The sequence below is a fragment of the Eurytemora carolleeae genome, unplaced genomic scaffold (assembly GCF_000591075.1).
Source record: "Eurytemora carolleeae unplaced genomic scaffold, Eaff_2.0 scaffold1087, whole genome shotgun sequence".
In the NCBI taxonomy this organism is placed as follows: domain Eukaryota; kingdom Metazoa; phylum Arthropoda; class Copepoda; order Calanoida; family Temoridae; genus Eurytemora; species Eurytemora carolleeae.
Genome location: NW_019397597.1, coordinates 106,743 through 116,774, shown reverse-complemented (window position 1 = coordinate 116,774; position 10,032 = coordinate 106,743). Strand labels below are relative to the sequence as shown.

General features: G+C 35.2%; 1 protein-coding gene across 3 annotated transcripts in view; it reads right to left on the bottom strand.

The window, feature by feature from the left end:
• Positions 1 to 629: 629 nt before the first annotated feature.
• Positions 630 to 10,032, bottom strand: part of LOC111715112 (gastrula zinc finger protein XlCGF26.1) — a 20,011-nt gene continuing 10,608 nt past the window's right edge. For 2 of the 3 annotated variants that reach the window (XM_023490374.1, XM_023490375.1), the window contains exons 2-3: positions 4,223 to 5,273; positions 630 to 1,275 (exon numbers count right to left, since the gene is read on the bottom strand). In XM_023490374.1, coding sequence (XP_023346142.1) covers positions 730 to 1,275; positions 4,223 to 5,272 — 1,596 coding nt within the window. In that variant the 5' untranslated portion in view covers position 5,273 and the 3' untranslated portion in view covers positions 630 to 729. Of the gene's footprint in view, positions 1,276 to 4,222; positions 5,274 to 5,988; positions 6,051 to 10,032 lie in introns of those variants that run through there. The other variant, XM_023490373.1, reaches the window with a different exon arrangement.

The window sequence follows — 10,032 nt, the reverse complement described above, 5'->3', positions numbered from 1 at the left end:
GGGGGGTTTAAAGAAAACTGTTGGATATACTATCATGGCACTTTTTATCCACTAAACACTGTTTTTTTGTATTCTAAATGCTTTTTATGTTAGCATGGAACAGTTAAAGAAATGTAAACTTGAAATAGATTTCATCAAGTTTGACAAATTAATAATCATATTATATGAAGAGTTAGGCGGAAAAAGAAAATTTAAGAAGTTTTGCAATAGAAATAGCAAGATTAGCTAAACACCGTGTTATTAAAAGAAGTTATAATGTTTAATCAACCTTTGATTTGTGATTTTTCATAAATAACTCGGTTTTGCAAAATTTTAAACAATTGCAGATACCCCCTCCCCCATCCTCCACATAAATAAATGGCACGTGCAAAAACTTTTTAATTTAGGGATTTCATTTTTACAAGATTTTAAAACTAAACATTTAGAAACGGTATTTGTCCTTAAATTCAAAACTGTCCTTTTTGAAGACCGAGAGAGAGGAGAGATGGGGGGAGGGGTGCTTGCCAGAATAGTTCCAATCCAACAAATAGTTGAGTTGTGTTAAAGCATAAAGGTATAAAGATATAAACCTGCAATAAACACTTAGTCTGCAAAACTAGGTCCCACGCTTACCAAAACCATTCAAACACTCACACTTTTTATTTATAAAATATATAAAATTAAGTTTAAGAAATATTATATCACAATTTATGAATTTCTAGTTTGTTTTAACTCCGGGTCCCTGTCTTACTACAGAAGATCATACAACATCGTCATATGACTGATATAATTGTTGCCACTGTTCTTGGAACCAAACTCGCTATGCTCGCTTTCATAAACCTGACGAAGAATGGATCCGAAGTTTTCCTCAATGGGTTCTCCTTCTAGCTGAGTAAGAGGAAGTTCAACTCCTACAGGAGGCTGGTTGAGAAGGGGGTCCAGGGGGGTCAGACACGGGTTTTGAGAGACATGGCTTAAAAAGTGTGCCTCAAGAGCGGTCTGGTTCTCAAAAAAGGCGTGGCACACTTCACATCGTGATGCGTACATAGGTGTGTTGAGCCGGTCTTCGTATCCCTGTAGGCCGGGGCTGAAGGATGGAAGAGGTGTGGAGCAAACCCCTCCGTTATTATCAAAATATTGTCCAACACTGTGTCCAATGTTTTGGGTTTGTTGAAGCGAGTTTGCTCGTTTGTGCGTTGATCGTCTGTGTTCCTGAACATGACGTCTAGTTGGAAATTTGACCCCGCACTCTGGACAGGGGACATCTGATCGGTCAGCTCGTTGTTTACAAACTCCCTGGAAATAAACAGACTTTATAGAAAAATGTTGATATTAAAATACCTAAAGAGTTTGGATATTAAATAATTTTTGTGAGAATATTAAAACTTTTTTATGTATATATAACTAAATTTGAGCTTGTCTCCATCTTAGAATATGTGAGATATTTCTAACAGTATGTTATCAAATTCGAACAAAATTATTGTAATTTCGAATTGCTTTCGGATTTTCATTACAAGCAGTGCAGATATTTAGATCGAGGAAAATACAGGAAAAGATCAGGAATATCTTGTTCTTGGACAAGAGGTTGTTAGAAAACAATGATAACAATAATAATAATGATATTTATAAAAAATGAAGTCATCTGCCTATTTTTATTTAAGAAAGGGTGGGATAGAGGATGGAAATACCAAGTTTTTTTCCGGGTTTCATTAGAGACAATTTTGATGTAATTAAAAGCATTCTTGGCGGGGTTTCGATCGTGTGATAACATTGGAAAAAGGTTACCCGTTAGTAAATCCTTTCTTTCATCTATCTATCAATCTTTAAACTATCTATCTATTGATATTTTCTTTTCCTATCCGTCAATTTATCTAATAGACGTGATTTAAGATTTCTGCGCTGATTTATGACCTAAAAAGGTTGAAAAACAAAGAATATAATATAAAATATAAAAATGTTTATAAATATAATCAAGCTGTAACTCTTTCCTAAACAGTCCCCCCAGTCCTAACTCATCTATTGTCTGTTAATTGCAAGGCCAATAGATTTGCCGAACTGATAATTTTTTCCCGGAACACTTGAGATTCCTCTAAAATGGATTCTTAAAGTCCTCTAAACGTAGTTTAATACCCGACACTTTTACCCCAGTGCATTGGAACGGGCGCGTGTGTTGCGGGATTTTAACGTCGCGTTTTCCCCGCATTTTTAGTGGATTGTGCATACCAGGGATCAGATGGTGTGTACAGAGTTCGATTCTTATCATGATGCTCTTTAAACTTAAGTTAAGGTTGGTGGTCCAAATTTACCAAAATGGACAGATACACAGATATGTAAACAGGGAGAGAAACTTGAAAATATAAAGAAAAAAAATGTAAAAAATTCTTGAAGTTGACGTGTGCGCACAACGGGGCTAAATGCCTCACACGACTATGAATGCTAATCAGATGTATTGAGGTTAAATCAAATAGATAGGTAGATAGTCTAGATAGATAGACAGATAGCTAGCTTAGGACTTTGCAAACAATTGAGGTTGCAAGATAACATTATTGAGGGTTTTAATGCTTAGGAGCAAAAGGATGTGTGAAGAGGTATAAGTTTGAGGGGTATTCTATAGGAAAAGGTATAAGGTAGAGGGGTATTCTACTGGAAATAGTATATGGTAGAGGGGTATTCTACTGGAAATAGTATATGGTAGAGGGGTATTCTACTGGAAAAGGTATAAGGTAAAGGTGTATACTACTGGAAAAGGTGTAAGTAAGAGAGGTATTCCACTAGAAAAGGTATAAGGTGGAGGGGTATTCTATAGGAAAAGATATAAGGTAGAGGGGTATTCTATAGGAAAAGATATAAGTTAGAGGGGTATTCTATTGGAAAAGGTATAAGGTAAAGGTGTATACTACTGAAAGAGGTATAAGGTAGAGGTGTATACTACTGGAAAAGGTATGAGGTAGAGGGGTTTCCTACTTAAGGTAGTGGTGTATACTACTGGAAAAAGGTATAAGGTAAAGGGGTATTCTACTGGAAAAGGTATAAGGTAGAGGGGTATTCTATAGGAAAAGATATAAGGTAAAGGTGTATACTACTAGAAAAGGTAAAAGGTAAAGGTGTATACTACTGGAAAAGGTATAAGGTAAAGGTGTATTCTACTGGAAAAGGTATAAGGTAAAGGTGTATACTACTTGGAAAGGTATAAGGTAGATGTTTATACTACTGGAAAAGGTATAAGGTAAAGGTGTATTCTACTGGAAAAGGTATAAGGTAAAGGTGTATTCTACTGGAAAAGATATAAGGTAAATGTGTATACTAATGTAAAAGGTATAAGGTAAAGGTATATACTACTGGAAAAGGTATAAGATACAGGGGGTATTCTACTGGAAAATGTGACAGAGGGATTACAAGAGGGATCATCCAATTCCCAATTTGCATAGCAGAGAGGATTTAAAATCCACACAATTCAGGAATTCGAAATCTTAATTCGGAAGTGTGGAAGGCGTGTAAAGGGGTTCAACAGATGGTATTTACAGACCAGGGTCGGGGGCTGGAGATTAAAACAATTCGAAACAGAAATATATTTGTGTTTTCAATTATTTTCTACAAATGCAGATCAATTGAAGCAAATAATTTGGAAGAAAAACTGGTTCTTTCCGAGTTAAGATCTTTATCCAGAATAATTGTACGTGGGAAATAACCTCTAAACCTTTTTACGTCATTATCATTATCATTATCATTATCATTATCATTATCATTATCATTATCATTATCATTATCATTATCATTATCATTATCATTATCATTATATCATGTGCTCCGAGTGAATAATAAAACTAAAATACGACCCACTGAAGTCTACAGCTACTAGGTGTTAAGTGTAGAGTAAACCTATTGTACTGCTAGTGTTTACTTTAGAAAGAAAAGTAAACACAGCTCCATTAAACCACTAGTTATACCATTTATGCTAAGCCAACACGAATATATTTAAATTACACCAAGCGTACGTATCTTCTATATATTTATATATATTTTGTATTTTGGTGGTTAAAGGGAGAGGTCGCAAAAAATGAAGCATGTTTTAAAGAAACCAAAAGTTTGAAAATTTACTAGGTCCTTATTTAGTGATTCTCCTTGCACAAAAATTGGAAAGAAATAAGAGAAATACCAGTCGGTGAAAATATTTTTTAGAGAGTTTCTTTTTATTTGACTTCTTTGCAAACTCTACCTTAAAGTATTGTAAAAAAAAACTCACCATGTGCTTCTGTAGATATGCTTTGCACGCAAAACTGAGACCACATCCAGTGCAGTGGAAATCCCGTTTTCCTGAGTTATGAACAGCACGTCTATGATCTTCTAGAGTACTCTTGTAGCTGAAGGGGGCATGGCAGATATCACAATGGAACACTTGACCGGCATGGGCTGCCAGCACGTGACGGGTCAAACTAGCTTTTCGTGTAAATTCAGATTCGCAGCTCCCGCATTTATAGGGTTTGTCCGAACTGTGGGTTTTCAAGTGACCGGTCAGAGTTTTCTTGTTCTTAAAGGTTGTTCCGCACTCAGGACATGGAAAACTCTCAGAGTTATCAGAATCGTGGAGTTTTTCATGAACAGCAAGATGATCCTTTCGTGAGAATGATTTAGGGCAGTATGTACAGGTATACTTGTATTCTTTAGTATGGGTTCTCTGGTGTCTTCTCAAACTATGGCTCCATTTAAAGGTTTGCCCACATTGATTACACATATACTTTCTTTCGCTAGCATGCGAGTTCATGTGACTTCCCAGGTGCTCTTTAACACGGGTTGTATAATCGCAGAGGGGGCACATCAGATCAGTTGGTCCAATCTTAGATTTTCTAGACCGTTTTTTGCAGCTTTCGCTGGACTCGGAGTTCACATGCTTTCTTTTCATCCCCTTTTCAAACTGAAAATCCTCCTGGAGCAAAGGTTCAAAGGCTGGTGGACTAGCGGCAAAGGAGTATTCTGATCCGCTAGAATTTAGCGGATCAGAGTTAACTGACATAGTGTCGATGTCCCGTTCTGTCGTAGAATCTGGAAGGCAATCAAGGTCGTCGTTGTGTTCATCTGGAGACTCTGAACCGGACTCTACCCCTGAGGTTGATGCTGTCCATTGAGATGAGTCTGGAGACATGACTGCTGTATATTGAGGATGATGATCACCAGCTAGGGAAGAATGAAGGATCTGTTCTAGAGCTGTAGAACCTAGGATCGGGAGTTCGGAGTAGTTTAGGAATCGATCCATGACTCCCTGGTCAAACCTGTCCGAGGGTAGGAGAGACTCCATCCTGGAACAAAAACATTGTAAATTTATACAAATAAGAAAGTAAAACTAATTTTTTAACATAATCAGATTGAAATCTTGCACAATGCGTTTAAAAGTACTCAAATATCCCCCCCTCCCCACCAAAAAAATATATGAAAAATATTATTAATCGTGTTTTACATCATGTTTTTGTCTTCTATAAATCTCTTCATATCATTCTATGAAATTGCATGGTATCTACAAAGACCTAAGTTTTTCATTTCATATAAAATCATATATTTTTTTCTGCAGTATAATCATGATTATTTTAAAACCAATAAGGCTCATGGGACTTGACATAAATAATTATATTTTGTTTGCCATATATTCTAGTATCTACATCTCTAAGAAGTTTCATGTTGTAATCAGAGTTTCGCCTCTTATGGGTTACCCAATTTTTTTTTCCAAAAAAGGTTATTATCTATAAATAAATATATTTATATGTCTAAGAATTCAAGAAATTATCTAAAATTGTCTAAATGTATTCTATCTCTACATGGAGAGTCTATGCAATCTATCTGTATCTAACTATGAAGACCTTTAATCTATCTGTATCTAACTATGAAGACCTATAATCTATCTGTATCTAACTATGAAGACCTATAATCTACCTGTATCTAATTATGAAGACCTATAATCTATCTGTATCTAACTATGCTAAAAAGACCTATAATCTATCTGTATCTATCTAATTTTACCTCAAATCTATCTGTTTAATCTGAATAACCAAATAAAGGAGAAATTGTGTTCACGTTTTATCCATCCTAGCCAGCCATCCAATCACATTCTGCATTCAACAGAATTCAAAATAACACGGCTTACGAGGGGAAAACTGATCACTTATCACAAACTCTAATTTTATTATCCTAACATCTTTGCAACGTTATGTTGTAGGCCATTAATCTTTCAAACTATTAATTCTGATTTAAGTACTAACCAAAGTTTGAAATATAAAAAGTTACACCATTTAGATTGGATAGAAATAGGGATTAGAAAATTAGATTTTTTGTCGAGTGTTCAGACGTATTTTACCCACTGTAGTTAGTAACTGAAGTTTTATTTGCAGTAATACACATCGTAGTCTTATCCTAACTAAACACTTGCCGCAAACTTTAATCTTATAGTAGGCATCAAACCCGCAGTGGTTTATATAGAAAAGGTCTAGTAGCCATCAAACCCACAGTGGTTTATATCGAAAAGGTATAGTAGGCATCAATCCCACAGTGGTTTATATAGAAAAGGTATAGTAGGCATCAAACCCACAGTGGTTTATATCGAAAAGGTATAGTAGGCATCAATCCCACAGTGGTTTATATAGAAAAGGTATAGTAGGCATCAAACCCACAGTGGTTTATATAGAAAAGGTATAGTAGGCTAAAACTATTTGCTTTTGGCCAAATATCTAGGCAGTGCCTAGGCATACCACCTTAGCCAGTAAGCACTATAGGCAGCAAACCATATATAATAAATAACAATCTTCTAAACAGGAAACATTTGAACTCAATTTAATCTTTTGCCACCATTAAATATGAATTAAAGATAGGTTACGACAATACAATGCTGATTATTTCAGATGTGTCTTTCAATCAAGGTTGTACATTAAGGTTGGTTACTCTCGATGCACTCTAATCAAGGTTGTATGATAAGGTTTCTTCCCCCACCCAACTCACCCATTAACTTTTTGTACTAAATCTCCATTAATCCTATTGCGGTTACTTGAGAGCAAAAAAATAAACCCTTAGGCCTGGGGATTAAAATGTTTAGGTTCAAGTGCTTCTTTTCCCATCTTAATCCCAAACAAAACAAACAAATTCAACTTAGACCGACTGTTGAGAACGGATAAAAAAAATTCCATTCTTTCAAAAGGAATATATGAAGATGGGAGGGGGGGGGTAAAAATATCTGCCCCCTTCCCCTAATAATCGAGTCCAGGAAGAAATCATCATCATTGGAGTACTATTTGAGACTCCCGGATTTTCATTGGGGACCCCATATTTTAATTGGAGACCCCATATTTTCGTTGGGACCCCAAAATTTTCGTTGGAGACCCCCATATTATCATTTGAGACTCCAACATTTTTATTGGAGACCCCATATTTTCAATGGAGAACCCATATTTTCGTTGGAGAACCCAAGATTTTCATTGGAGACCCTATTTTTTCATTGGAGACCATAACTTATCGTTGGAGGCTTCAAGATTTTCATTTGAGACCCTATAAATCCTTCCTATGTTTCAAGGCTGAAACAGCAGCTAATGACCTAAATAATAGTGAGAAACTAGTGTTTGAACCTAGTGTTCAACTGATAACAGATCTTGAGTTGTGTATTTAGAGAATTTTCTATACTCTGGGACATTCCGCCAAATCAACACTTTTTCAGGAAGTTTAAATCCCCTAAAAGACCTTAAATTGTGTAAAAGATATCCAACTATATCCCCCGCACCCTGTAGTTTTATTTGTAAACGTGTGCGCGCATATTTGAAGAAGCACAGCGTGACACTAAAATATGGTCGACTTGGACGGAAATTATGGAATTTGTGACAAAAAGTTTAACAGTTAAAATATCATATGTTAAAATGTTTAACGAAGTTTTCATTTGCGTAGTATTAGGGTTGTTTTTAGTACATTATGTTCTTAGTACTGTTTCCTTTGCGTAGTATTAGGGTTGTTTTTAGTACATTATGTTCTTAGTACTGTTTCCTTTGCGTAGTATTAGGGTTGTTTTTAGTACATTTTGTTCTTTGTACTGTTTCCTTTGCGTAGTATTAGGGTTGTTAATAGTACATTATGTTCTTTGTACTGTTTCCTTTGCGTAGTATTAGGGTTGTTTTTAGTACATTATGTTCTTAGTACTATTCTCAACATAGATATGTTAAAATGTTTTACGAAATTTTCCTTTGCGTAGTATTAGGGTTGTTTTTAGTACATTGTTCTTAGTACTGTTCTCAACATAAATAATCAGTGATTATTACTTTATTTTCCAAGAAAGAAAAAAAATGAAAAGGTATGAAAACTAATGAGTAGGTATCCTGGACAGGGCAGGTACAAGATGTCCCACGAAACGTGACAGTTGGTGAATAGTTTTTAATGTCTTCTTCCATCTACTGTATTAGATATTTCAGTATTTTTGCAGTTTATTTCGTTAAACAAATCTTTTACTCAACTTTATTTTACTTAGAAATGAATTTTACTATTTAATGATTCACATAAAATATTTTTCATTATTCTCTTTGGTATCAAAAAACTTAAAAAATTATGGAAGAAGACATTTTAAACTGTTTACCAACTGTCATGTTTCCTGGGACACCCTGTATAACAAAATGAGCATCACCGTATGCCAGCAAATAAGTAAGTTTAAAGGTAAAGGATATAAGTATAGAGGAATGGTATTAGGAGGTAGATAAGTAGGTTAGGTATGGCCAAGTTGAATGTTAGGTGGTTGGGTAGAAAAGTAAAATTATTGTGATTATGTGATTCAGATAAAGTTAAAGTCTAGGGTAGATAAGTTCAAAGGTTTGGGATACAGGTTTGATAAGTTCACTATGATCTTGCCAGGCTACATTTGTAGCATAAAACGTGCCGGGTCGACTCTACATTGGGTACCCTGACTGGACGGTACGACTGAATGCGTATACAGATAGTGTACTACCGGTACACGGATCATGAAATTTCTAGACTGGGGAGATCTGAACTCATGATCTCGACAACTATGTAAATTTTCTAGACTGTAGTACTGTAGAAATGTACGTATACAACTTCTATGCACTTGCGTTTTAAAGCTTTAGTTTACAAGGAGTATATTTCACCCCGGACTAACCAGGGCGGGCCGGGATGCATTCGGTTTCTTCTATTTTAATTCAATCTCGTGCTGGTCTAGAATTCAACTCTAAACATACGGAGTTGTCTTTTTTTATTTACTTCTCCGCTTCATAAGCATATGCCAACAAAAAGTATGAAAGAGAAAAAGCGAAAAAAATATTTTATAAAAGGTCAAATTCTGATTAACAGTCTCAGTTCTCTGGAATAAGGACCAAACCGTTAAGTCTGCATGAATTGGCAAAATCCTAAGAGATTTTTTGCATAAAAGCACACTTTGGATTGCTCTGAGGGGTTTAGAGTTAGACAATAGACATGAGAGGGGGAGGGGGTTATATTGGAGGTAGATAAATAAACTGACCGGTAGCAATCTTGGATAAACAGACCACCCTCACACTGACTACTAAAGTTTTATTTCAGACAGATGGATAGATGGATGGATAGATGGTATAGATTAGCATTACATCGCAGAAAGTCACAAAAGGAACCATTTCAAAACATAAAACATGGAAAAAGAAAGGGAAAGCAAAAAGAAAGGGAAAGCAAAAAACCGCCAAAGTACTTTTTTTATATTCTTCACGTGGTATAGTCATTCTAGAACACATTTCATAATTACTTTAATTGTTTAGTGAAATAGAAAGTACTGAAGAGAAAGTAAAATATTTAAAGTGAGAGAGAGAGAAAGAGTGAGAATTTGAAGTGAAAAGGAAAATAGTTGAAAGGGTGAAAAATTGTTAGATTTACTGATACATGGGATACAGAGACCAGATACAATCTTAAACCACAGTTTAGACAACCAGACAAACAGCTAGACAGACATTCAGATAAAATAAATGAAATAGATAAATAAATAGATATATAGATAGATAGACAGATAGAAAGATAGAAAGATAGATAGATAGATAGATAGATAGATAGATAGATAGA